At 42.9% G+C, this 13411-nt stretch overlaps 1 protein-coding gene across 1 annotated transcript; it reads left to right on the forward strand.

Annotated features, from left to right (window-relative positions):
* The first annotated feature begins 115 nt into the window (after window positions 1-115).
* LOC311489726 (uncharacterized protein) lies at window positions 116-13342 on the forward strand. Its single transcript, XM_084546947.1, has 2 exons — window positions 116-428; window positions 11506-13342. The coding sequence occupies exons 1-2, from the start codon at window positions 257-259 to the stop codon at window positions 12732-12734; spliced, it is 1401 nt and encodes a 466-aa protein (XP_084403073.1). The 5' UTR covers window positions 116-256; the 3' UTR covers window positions 12735-13342.
* Window positions 13343-13411: the final 69 nt, after the last annotated feature.

The following is a 13411-nucleotide window of genomic DNA, read 5'->3' on the forward strand; positions in this document are numbered from 1 at the left end:
CTTTGGGGAATGCAGAGTTAATATTCCTGATAGAAAATGATGAAATGATCCGAAATGAGAGATTTAAAAAGATAGCGGATAAAAATGTTAACTGTCGTCCATTGTCGGACCTTTATCGTGGGACACCAGGCGGAAGTGGTTTGTTTTTTAAAAGCCGTTAGTAGCGTTGTTGTGTTACTGTGTTTGTGGACTGAGCTGGAAGACGGTTGTGTCGTGTCGTCGTGTCCAGATAAATATTAGAGCTGTTGAAGTAACAATGTCTTCAGCTGAGAGTTTGAGAGAGTTGATCATCGAGCGACTAACTGCTGCTGCTGAAGAAATATTCAGAGTCGTTGAAAGAACTGTCGTCCAGTACGAGGAAGAGATCGATCGTCAGCGCAGACTGCTGGATATCACCTGGAAACCCGAGATAAAGTTGCACAGAACAGGTGAGTAGAATATGGCGGAGTGAAGACGCAAACTCTTGTGCTCCTCACCTATATCGAAATTCAATTCAACTCCCTGAAAAACAAATGGGACACCTCATTGTCAGGACCGGCCGACTAGGATGCCTTCACCCTTCCCAGCGAGGTGATTTTTTATTAGGGCCCGAGCAACGAAGTGCAGGGGCCCAACGGGGCCATGCAACGGAGTTGCAAGGACCCTTTTGTTTTCGTACTATTTATTATTATTATTAGGGCCCGAGCAGCTTTAATTCTTATTATTATTCTTTGGTGTCTTTGGAAAATTCAAAGCATGTCTAAACATGCACGAAAAGTCCTGAACATCTGCAGAAAAATTAATTTGCCCGACAAATTTTATTGTATAGGGGCTTCAAGCATGCGTGACCAGCCCCTGAAGCCTGTTGCGTCTAAAAATCTGGAAATATGTCACATATATGTAACATCCCAGGATGCACAAAAAAGTGAACTGGAGCAATATTCTAAACCCAACAGGAAGTCTGTTATTTTGATAAAACTGTGAAAATTGGACAAAAGTTTTTTTCACAGGGTGAGTAAATCAGGCATTAAACCTTATCAGATTGACTTCAAAATTTGGAAATAGGTTGTCGAAAGAAAGGCGAAGGAACCTGACAAAAGTTTTTGACTTTTTGTCGAAGTGGCGTGGGTGTTCTGACCCTTAAAGTTTCATGACGTGCCATGAAACAGGAAGTTGCATTAAACATGCTTTAATTCAGTCCAAAGTGCATCAGACTTTACAGTATTGTTAATGGTCCCTAACTGCACACATCCATATGTCAATATTCATGCAATTATTGTAGAGCCACCTATTGTGAACAGGAAATCTCTGATTTTGCCAGGTGTCTGTAGTGTGACCTGCTGTTACTGTAAGGGTGATTGGATTCTCTTCAAAGTTTGTCAGGACAGACGAATGGCCGTCGTGATGATTTACTGCGAAAATTGTGAGTTTTTGTTAAACTTTGGGCCTGTTGTGGTTGTGAAAGTGAAATGGTTCACTGTTTTACTGATTCCATCATCATTTCAATAGTGTGCTACTTTGTCCAGCAGATGGAGCCATAGCATTTCTCTCTGGTGGCTGTCTGCCAGTGTGTGTGTGTTGTTTAACCTGTAATAGTTGGTGAAACTGTTTTAACATTCTTTGATGCCACAGAGAAAATATATTTGGGCTTGTTGTGGTTGTGAAAGTGAAATGATTCACTGTCTTATTGATTCCATCATTATTTCAAGTAGTATGCTACTTTGTCCAGCAGATGGAGCCATTGCTTATGTTAACTGAAGCATTTCTAAGTAGGTTTTAAGATAAGTGTAGTAATTGGAAGTAGTAATTAGAATGTGCCATTATAGATGAACACTGTGTGTTGATAAGTTCCTCTTAAGGAAATTATAAAGTTGTAATGGTAATGTGTGGTGACGAGGGTAGTCATTTTGATTTCATAAAGATTGAAAAATCATGTGTATGCAATGGTGATATGATGTGTGATATAGTTAAATGTATAGATGTTGAGATGTTATTGAGTAAGTGCATTAATGAAGACATCACTGTAAAAGTGTATCAGTTTTATTTACAAGAATAAAGTACAATAAATATGAAGTACTCAAACAAAGAGTGCATTTTGTACTGTTATTTTTTCCTGTTGGTGCAGTTAGTCAGACTCTGACAACTCAGGTGTGTCCTTTGTGTCAGGAAGCTCCAGGAAGATGGAGTCTGGGATACCTGCAAGACAGTTTATGCATTATTAGTTCCAGAAGAAGGTTCAAGATGAATGCAGTCAATAGTTTTTAGGGGTGGGTCACATTTGATGAGGATATGACTAGAAATGTGCAATAAATGGAATCAATTCAAGGAAAATAGTGTTGTTAGGACGTAGATGTATTCGGTATTGGCGTATGGATGTAAGTGTGGATAGTATTATTTAATAAGTTGTAATGAATAAAGTTGTGTTAGTAGTAGTCATGTAAGCCTTAAGTACTTACTATTATTGCACAAACAGTTGTGAAGGCGTTCCTCCAAAGCATCGTGCGTTGTTTTGTAGTTAGAAATAATAATAATAATAATAATACATTTAATTTATAAGCACCTTTCAAGACACACAAGGACACTTTACAAAACACAAGGACACAAAACAAGACAGAGCAGAAAAAATAAATAAAAAATGGAACAGTGCAGTCACGGGGAGTAAGCTTTCTGGAACAGGTGGGTTTTGAGTCTGGATTTGAAGATGGGGAAAGAGTCGATGTGTCGGATGTCCGGTGGGAGTGAGTTCCAGATATGGTACTGAGGCGTGCTGAGGGCACAGAGAGGTGGATAGAGGAGGAGGATCTGAGGGAGCGGGAGGGGGTGACAATGTGGAGGAGATCAGAGAGATAAGGAGGGGCGAGGTTATGTATGGCCTTGAAGGTGTGGAGAAGAATCTTGAAGTCAATCCTGGAGTGCTAGCTTGCTGATCCATTATTTCTGTTTTTATATTTAGAGCCTTTTGTAGGGCACGGTGTTGGCGATCTTGTTTCACTTGTAGGCTGCTGATCTTATAACCAAGTTTCAGTGTTGTAGTTGTCTCTTGGTGCTGTTTGAGGGTCCATAATGGAATACTGGAAGGAAATGTATGTATTAGTTATTCACAACAGCAGATTTACCAGTACATTATGCACAGATAAAAAAGAATAGTACTTACAGATAGCAACTGGCTTTGGCGAATTAATGATATTTCTGGGTTGTTTGATGATGGGAATTTTGTTGGTGAATTGTACTGTTACAGGTGTTGAGCATTCTGCAGAGGCTGGTGATGGGTGCAGTGCAGTGTTGTCATCATTGTGGTTACTGGAGGTGACATCTCTGAATATTGTGGCAGGTATAACAGGAAGGAAGGCAATGTCTGCTACCCCTGAAATGATAGTTGTATACTGTAGCGCCACCTATTGAGAACAGGAAATATCTTATTTTGTAGTGTGACTTGCTGCTACTGTCAGTGATTGGATTCACTTCAAATATTGACAGTCCAGCAGATGGAGACATACTATTTCTCTCTGGTGGCTGTTTGTGAGTGTGCGTATGTGTGTGAAACTGTTTTAACATACTTTGATGCCACAGAGAGAATACATTCAAAACAGCCAAGACTTACAGCTGTCACAGATGATTTGCTCTGACAAATATTGAATTGCACAGACTGCATCGTGCCACGGTGCATTGTTACTCCAGTGTATCCCCCGAGAACTGCAGTGATCCCGTCCTTGCCGGTCGGCAATGGGCGTGGGGTGCCAGGGCCTGTTCAACGCTGCTCGCAGCTTTAATTATTATTATTATTATTATTTGGTTCTTTGGAAAATATTAACGATGTCTAAACATGCACGAAAAGTTCTGAAGATTTGCAGAAAAATTCATTCGCCCGAAAACTTTAGCCGAGTAAGGGCCTCCAGCACGGGCGTGGCAAAATGGCTCTGTGGCGCCATGTACGGACCAGCCCCTGAGGCCCGTTGCGTCTAAAAATCTGGAAATATGTCACATATATGTAACAATCCAGGACGCGCAAAAAAGTCAATTGGAGCCATATTCTAAACCCAACAGGAAGTCTGTTATTTTGATAAAACTGTGAAAATTGGACAAAAGTTTTTTTCCTAGGGTGTGTAAATCAGTCAATCAGAATGACTTCAGAAATTACTTACTGATTCCATCATTATTTCAAGTAGTGTGGAAGTAGTAAATATTTAATTGCACAGACTGTGCATTGTTACTCCAGTGTATTCCCTGAGAACTGCAGCGACCCCGTCCTTGCTGGTCGCCGACGGGCGTGGGGTGCGAGGGCATGTTCAACGCTGCTTGCAGCTTTAATTTTATTTATTTTTCGACCTTTTTGTATGTGAAACGATTTTTTTTAACTATTTGACTGAATTGAGTTAGATGCATATTTCTGAGTGATATGAACTCATGGAAAACATTATTATTCAACAATTTATTTTTAATACAAAATAACAAAATTAACAGAAGAAAATAAATATCTTTCTTAAACAGAAACCTGTCCTGCTTAACTTAAAACTGTATAAATTAATATCAAACAATAGAAAGCAGAACATTCCTCTTGTAATAGTGCAATAAGAAAAGTGTAAACAGAAAGTGTGAGTAAAAGTTGTTGCTTTGTTGTCTTCCGGTATCTTCTTCGCAAGCGACAGTACCTTAACCAGTGAGATGTTATACACTATTTTTGATTCTCATGGTATTACAGGACAAAGTGCGTCCCGTTTCAGCTCAACGTGGGCCGCGTACTTTAGTTTCTAAATACGAGGCGATTCTGTTTTTCACAGGATGGTTGGCAACCCTAGCCACTCTACAGAAGCTAGGGCTAACACCAGCCCCAACTCACAACTCATCTGTGAAGATGAAGCTCAAACACAGACCACCTCAAGTTCCACGGTCACTGACCACAAACAGCTGATACATTTGCTGAGTACTATGGTAAATTATATACAGTTGAGGCCGAAATTATTAGCCTCCCTATGGAAATTAGATTCTTTTGAAAATATTTCCCAAGTGCTGTTAAACAGAGCAAAGAATTTTTAACACACGTCTTTCAAACATCCGCCTTTTATTTTGGATGCTTAAATTATTTTAATATCCACACAGAAATTAAAGTATTTCAGAAAAAACAAAAATTACCAGGGTCAAAATTATTAGCCCCCCTGATGTTAATTGTCAATTGTGTATCCTTTTTGCTGGATAACAGCCTGTAGTTGTTTGTTGTAGTTTTAAACAAGTCCCTGACACGTCTCCTGGGTAATACCAGCCCATTCTTCTTTGGCAAATCTCTGAAGCTCTTCCAGACTTGATGGCATTCTGGCATGGACCTTGGTCTTTAGTTCACCCCACAGATGTTCTACAGGATTCAAGTCAGGGCTTTGTGCAGGCCATTCAATAACATTCACTTTGGTCTTCTGGAGGTAGTTCTTCACCAGGAGTGACGTGTGTTTTGGGTCGTTATCGTGTTGGAAGACAAAGCGATGACCCAGACCCAGTTTTGCTGCTGACTGCTTGACATTTTCTTTAAAAATCTTCACATATCCTTCTTTCTTCATGATTCCTTCCACCTTGACCAGATTCCCAGATGGAGACAGAACACCATCCCCACCGTGTTTCACTATGGGGATGGTGTTCTGTTGGTTATACGCCTCACCCTTCTTTCTCTAAACATAAGCAATGTCTCTGTGGCCAAAGAGCTCTCGTTTCGTCTCATCTGACCAAAGGACATGCTTCCAGTATGCACCATCTTTTTCCAGGTTGTCCTTAGCATACTTCAGTCTGCCTTTAAGGCCTCTTCTGCAGAAGTGGAGTTTTTCTTGGTCTGCAACCTCGCAGTCCATTCCTGTGCAGAACTCTAGTGATTGTCTTCTTTGAGACTACAATTCCAGACAAGGCTAAGTCATTCCCTAGTGTCTTGGCGGTTGTTCTGGGGTCTTTAGACACATCTTTCTTTCCAGGGTCTTTGAAATACTTCGCTTCCTACCTCTGCCAGGCTTGTTCCGTACAATGTGGCTCTCTTTTGATTTCTTGATGATGGTTCTCACTCCACTTCTTGACACTTGGAAACGCTGTGATAACTTTGTGTATCCTTCTCCTGCTTTGTGAGCATCAACAATTCTCTTTCGCAAGTCTAAACTGATTTCTTTTGTTTTTGGCACGATGCTTCCTCAAGTGCCAGCCAAAACCGATACTGGAGGATTTATACTGTGTGTAAATTGGGAGATAACTCTTAATTTTAACTTGATTTTACAAGCTTTGAGCATTACAAAGTCAAAGCACATCATTGCACAACAGTGGTTTGTGTTATGGCTAAATAAAATGGTCAGTTCTTAAGGGGGCTAATAATATTGACTGTGGTATTTTTTTTATTTTTTTTTAACAATTATGTTATTGTGTGCAAATTGAAGTAATTTATGCTTTCTAAAGAAAACTAGTATGTTTAGAAATGCTATGTTGAAAATTCCATGCTCTACTTAAAAAGCACTTGGAAAATTTTGAAAAAAACTTGTGGCCCCCAAAATTTCATAGGGGGCCTAATAATTTCGGCCTCAACTGTACATCTGAGTGCACCACCGGCCCTGTGGAAGCAGACTCTTTTTATCAGGTACTGAATCTACCCAGACTGAAGGGTACTTGGGGGTCTACTCTCAATAATCCATTGACAGTTGAGGAAGTCCGGCCGCCATTAACCACATGCAGTCTGGGAAAATGCCTGGGCCTGATGGGTTCCCAGTGGAATTTTTCAAGAGGTTCTCCAGCAGGCTTTCCCCATTACTTTTGAATATGTACAATGAAGTCCTCTTGCATGATCAGCTGCCACAAACATTGAGGCAAGACTCAGTTTGTCTGTTTCCCAAAAAAGACAAAGACCCCCTTCGCTGTGAGTCCTACCGCCCATTTAGTCTACTCAGTGTGGATTGCAAGATTCTACCAAAGAGCCTAGCCAAGCGCCTTGAGAAGGTTCTCCCAGCCCTCATTTCACCCGGTCAAACAGGATTTATTCAGGGACGACACTCCTCCTCCAACACCCGTAGGCTCCTTGACATAGTGTACACCCAGTCGGAGTCCTGTTCACCTGAAATTATTGTAGCCTATTGTAGCCAGGGTTTCCTTTTCGATACCCTTTCAAGATTAAGCTTTGGACCCACTTTTATTTCCTGGGTCAAATTACTTTACAGCACCCCCTTAGCCTCACTTTGAACAAATGAGGTACAATCAAGCTACATCCCTTTATACCGTGGAACGAGACCAGATCACCGCTGCTCTTTGACTTAGTGACTGAGCCGCTTGCAGTTTCCTTAACATAGTCTCTCTCCTTTTAGCGGATAATCCGAAGTGACAGGGTGTACAAGGTTTTACTCTTTTGATAGGATATTTTCTGATTTCATCTGTGACAAATAGTGTTAAATTGGAAGAGATCTGAACCCTCATCCCGTGTGAGGTGGATCCGGGACATTATGTCTCACCTTAAGTTGGAGAAGATCAAATTCTCTCTGAGAGGAAATAAGGACAGATTTAGTTTGGATGCCTTTTCTGACTTATTTCCACAACATTACTGATGTGACAAACTGGAACTAGTAGAGGATATTTCTGCATATTTGGGTGAAGACTGGTGACTTAATTCATTGTATTTTTTTTCTTTCTCCTTTATTTATTTTACTTTTATTATAACTATTATTATTATCATCATTCTATTCAGCCATCTTACCTCGTTCTGTTTCTTCTTAATCACATTATTTTTTCCTTTGTATTTTCTTTTCCTTTAGAGGATCTGAGATCATGGGGCGTTGGGGGACGGAGGGACTGGGGGTTTATCATGCACATTTACTGAATCTGTGATTTGTATATGTGTTTAACTAAAATGTCAACAAACAAACAGAACAACTAGTACAGCTAACGCTACATGGACTGTTGCTACTCAGTGCTAGCTAACATGGCACACAGTCCAAGATGGCGCCGCAGACAGATGCCTCGGTACTTTACTCTCTAGTACTTGTTGCTGTTTTACTTTTTAGTGTTATTTTCTGCACTCCCTCTGCTATTAAAATTAGCAGAGAACAACTCTTGAACATAGGGCTATCCATTGCCGGACTTTTTTGTCCAGTTTTCACTCAGCCAGATTGTTTTTTGGAGCAGCAGCGCTCTGTGGATTTAGACGGAGGCGCTGGAGCGGGAGCCATTTTATTCACCACGGGAGTTCACCTCGTTTGTGCTGGTCGGTGTGTACATTCCACCGCAGGCGTGCGTAACGGAGGCGTAACATCACCTCGCTGACCAGATTACAGACGTGGAGAAAACACACCCGGACTCTCTGCTAATCATTCTCAGGGATTTTAACAGAGCAAATCTCAAACTTGAAATGCCTAAATATAGACAGCACGTGACGTGTCCCACCAGGGACATGAACACTTTGGACTACTGCTACACCACAATAAAGGACGCATATCGCTCTGTCCCCAGCGCTGCTTTGGGACTTTCTGACCACTGCCTGGTCTACCTAATCCCATTTTACAGGCAGAAGCTGAAAACTGCTAAGCCTGCAGTGAGAATTGTGAAGAGGTGGACAGACGAGTCGAACATGCAGTTACAGGCCTGCTTTGACTGCACTGATTGGAACGTCTTTGAAGCAGCAGCCTCAGACCTGGATGAACTGACTGACACTGTGAAATCTTACATCAGCTTTTGTGAGGACATGTGCCTGCAGACCAAAACCTTCTGTACTTTCAACAACAACAAACCATGGTTTACTGCAGAACTGAGACGGCTACGCCAGGACAAGGAGGAGGCCTGCAGGAGTGGGGATCGGGACCTGTACGAGCAGGCCAGGAACAAGCTGACAAAGGAGATCAAGGCAGCAACTACACTGAAAAGCTGAAGGACCGTTTTTCTTCCAACGACTCTTCTACAGTTTGGAAAGGCCTGCAGACCATTACCAACTACATGAGACATCCCCCCCCCACCCTGTCGGGAGCCCCCGCCTGGCTGAGGACCTCAGTGACTTCTACTCCAGGTTCGAAAGGACTTTCACACCTTTCACTTCACCCACCATCTCCATCAAAAAAGGACTAGCCGCACCCCAAACCACCCCCGTACCTGAACACCTGCCTGCACTGACGATCTGCGGACAGGATGTGCGTCAGCTCTTTCAGAGACAGAGGATGAGGAATGCCCTGGGACCCGCTGGAGTGTCTCCGTCCTGTCTGAAAGTCTGTGCTGACCAGCTGTCTCCCATCTTCACCCAGATCTTCAACAACTCCCTGGAGCTGTGCAAGGTCCCCTTGTGCCTCAACCGCTCCACAATCATCCCAGTTCACAAGAAGTCCCCTGTCACAGGATTAAACGACTACAGACCAGTCGCCCTGACATCTGTAGTCATGAAATCCTTTGAACAACTGGTGCTGGCCCATCTGAAGGACATCACGGATCCCCTGCTCGACCTCCTGCAGTTTGCTTACAGAGCAAACAGATCAGTAGATGATGCAGTCAACATGGCTCTCCACTACATCCTGCACCACCTACACTCTGCATTTGTGGACTTCAACACCATCGTCTCAGAGCTCCTCCACCACAAACCAGCTCACTGTGCCCGCCTCCACCTGTCGGTGCATTACCATTTTCCTGACTGCCAAGAGGCAGCAGGTGAAACTGGGTAACTTCACATCCAGCACCCGGTCCCTCAGCACTGGCTTCCCCCAGGGATGCGTTTTCTCCCTTTACACTACTGACTGCACCTCAAGGGACCCTTCTGTGAAACTTCTGAAGTTTGTCCATCATTTGACTCATCCGGGATGGCGACGAGTCTCCATACAGAAGGGAAGTGGAACAGCTGGTCCTCTGGTGCAGTCAGAACCACCTGGAGCTAAACCTGCTCAAAACTGTGGAGATGACAGTGGACTTCAGGAAGAGACCCCCATCAACCCCTCCTCTCACGATCCTCAACAGGACAGTCCCTACAGTAGAGTCATTCAGGTTCTTAGGGTCCACAGTTTCACGGGACCTAAAGTGGACCTCCCACATAGACTCTGTAAGGAAGAAGGCCCAGCAGAGGCTGTACTTTATGCGTCAGCTCAGGAAGTTCAACCTGCCTCAGGAGCTGCTGATTATCTTCTACACTGCAATAGTCCAGTCTGTCCTGACCACGTTTATCACTGTCTGGTTTGGATTTGCCACCAGACATGACAGGGACAGACTGCAGAGAACAGTCAGGTCTGCAGAGAGGATCATTGGTACTGACCTTCCCTCCATCCAGGACCTGTACCGGTCCAGGGTCAGAAAGCGGGCCAGTAAAATCTCCACAGACCCCTCACACCCTGGTCACAATCTGTTCAGACTCCTCCCCTCAGGCCGGCGTTACAGAGCGCTGTACGCCAAAACCACCCGCCACAAGGACAGTTTCTTCCCCCGGGCTATTGAACAGAGTGTGAGACCATCCACATGAACAAACAATAACTCTGCACTGCTGTATATAATCACTGTACACTGTCTTATTCTATATTTTATGTACAGATTGAGATTTATTTTATTTTTTCTTTAACTACTTGTATGTGCATATACGTGGACACTAAAACTGATTCTGATTCTGTTTCTGATTCAGATGCTACTCAGTGCTTGCTAACATGGATGTGGTTGGCCTAGCCACTGTAGCACATGTTTGTCACTGTGATCTATCTTCACTGGTGTGCTACAAGAAACACTCAAAATACATTCTCCATGATTCACTAAACATTAACAATGGTTAGATAGGATGTTCTTGGAAAAGGTCTGTTGTAGTGTGGACTGACTTTACTGGCAGCAGCCAGTGTGTCGATGTTACGTATAAAATTTACAGTTTAAATGTCACCTGTGTTTTCCTGTCATCGCATTAGAAGGCAATTGAGCCTCGCCGGACTGGGGAGCTCAGTTCTGACATCCTTCTACAGATGTGTGGTGGAGAGCGTCCTGTGCTCCTGCATCACTGTGTGGCATGGCAGCTGCTCTGCAGCAGAGAAGAAAGCTCTGCAGAGGGTGGTCAAAAGCTGCACAGAAGACTGTGGGACACAGTCTATGCACCACCACGGACATTTACACCTCCAGATGCAAGAAAAGGGCCACCAGCATCAAGAAAGACCCCACCCACCCCGCACACACACTGTTCGTCCCGCTCCCCTCAGGCAGGAGGCTACGGAGCATTAAGAGCAGGACCACCAGCCCCCCCCCCCAAACAGCCACCCACGGACACATCTGCACAGATTGCAGTTTGTTTTGCACTGTCAGTTTAACTCCATTTGCACACTACCTCAATTCATTGCTGTTAATTCTATGTTGATACTTTTTACCCCCTATATTTATACTTTTTTTTTATACCTGCTATTTTGCATAATACTTGGGAAAGCTAATTTTATTCTATATTCTATTATTTTTTTTTACTTATGGCTTGACTCGGGACCAGAGTAACCAATTTCGTTCCTTCCCATGTGCCAACATGTGTCGTAATGACAATAAAGAATCCTTGAATCCTTGAAGAAATATTTATGTTGTGTCTTTTTGTCCCTCCAGACCTCCCACAGCAATATGTCTGGACAGAGGAGGAGGTTCTCAGGGACCAGCAGCTCTGTAACCAGGAGAGGGACTCTAGTCTGGACCAGGAAGAACCAGAACCTCCACAGATGAAAGAGGAACCGGAGGAACCAGAACATCCACAGAAGAAAGAGGACCAGGAGGAACCAGAACCTGCACAGATTAAAGAGGACCAGGAGGAACCAGAACCTCCACAGATTAAAGAGGACCAGGAGGAACCAGAACCTCCACAGATAAAAGAGAAACCAGAACCTCCACAAATGGAAGAGGGCCAGGAGGAACCAGAACCTCCACAGATTAAAGAGGACCAGAAGGAACCAACATCTCCACAGATTAAAGAGGGCCAGGAGGAAGCAGAACCTCAACAGATAAAAGAGGACCAGAAGGAACCAGAACCTCCACAGATGGAAGATGAACTGGAGGAACCAGAACATCCACAGGTTAAAGAGGACCAGGAGGAACCAGAACCTCCACAGGTGGAAGATGAACTGGAGGAACCAGAACCTCCACAGATGAAAGAGGACCAGGAGGAACTCTGCATCAGTCAGCAGAGAGAACATCTTGTCGTGAAGCAGGAGACTGATTCCTTGATGGAGACTCCTACTGATGAGGAAAGTGAGCTCAGTGAACCAGAACCAAAAAATGACCAGCTCCTCTTTAACATCTCTCCCATGTCAGAGAGTCAGTGTGATACTGACACACATAGAAAGCCTGTAACATGTGATGTCTGTGGAAAAACCTTTAAGAATGAATACACACTGAAAGTCCATCGCAGAATTCACACAGGTGAGAAACCGTATTATTGTGAAACATGTGGTAAAACCTTCAGATATACAGCTTATTTAACTATCCACATGAGGACTCATACAGGTGAGAAACCGTATTCATGTAAAATATGTGGTAAAACCTTCAGTCAAAGATCTGGTTTAACTAAGCACATGAGGACTCATACAGGTGAGAGGCCGTATTCATGTAAAATATGTTGTAAAACCTTCAGAGAAGGATGTGCTTTAACTGTCCACATGAGGACTCACAAAGATGAGAAGCCGTATTCATGCGAAACATGTCGGAAAACCTTCAGTCAAAGATCTAATTTATCTAGGCATATGAGGACTCACACAGGTGAGAAGCTGTATTCATGTGAAATATGTGGGAAAACCTTCAGAAACGTATCTAGTTTAACTTGCCACGTGAGGACTCACAGGTGAGGGGTTGTGTTCCTGAATATCTGTAGGGAAAAACATCTTTGGGAAGACGAGCTTGTAGAAAACATGTCAGAATTTATTCAGTTTGAATGTTGTGGCAGACATCTGATGTAATTATTCTCTGAGATGAGGTTAAAACAGATGAAAGGAGACACCTCTCTCTCTGACTGGGATGACCATCTAACAGGACAGGGAGAAGATAAGACAACCAGACTGTGTTTTAATGGCGAAACTGATAATGTGTCAGTGTGATGAAAACCTTCTGTTATTGACAAATTTGACCAGGATGCCATAATCTGTATTCTTTCCTCTTGTCTGTCTCTCACACATAAACACACACCATCTTCCTCTCTGTCCTCTCAACTTGAGATAAACCAGCCAGATGCCAGTCATCAATAAGGGACAAATTCCTGCAGTGACTTGACACTAGTTACCTTTAAGATCAACTCATATCTTAATCTGTATGTTTTAATAGTTTAAATGGGTTTAACCCAGATTATAGTCTGCATCAGTTGTTTTCATGTGTTTGGGTGGAAATCTTGTTTTTATATTTTTATTTTTGTATTTCACTGAGTTATAGACTTCCTTAGTTAATGCATATTAAGTCTACTCTGTTTCTATTGATTGAAATAGTCATGACCTTTTAACTTGTTTTATTTGACCTTTATGTTAACATTAAA

Source organism: Chelon labrosus (genome assembly GCF_963514085.1).
Source record: "Chelon labrosus genome assembly, chromosome: 6".
In the NCBI taxonomy this organism is placed as follows: domain Eukaryota; kingdom Metazoa; phylum Chordata; class Actinopteri; order Mugiliformes; family Mugilidae; genus Chelon; species Chelon labrosus.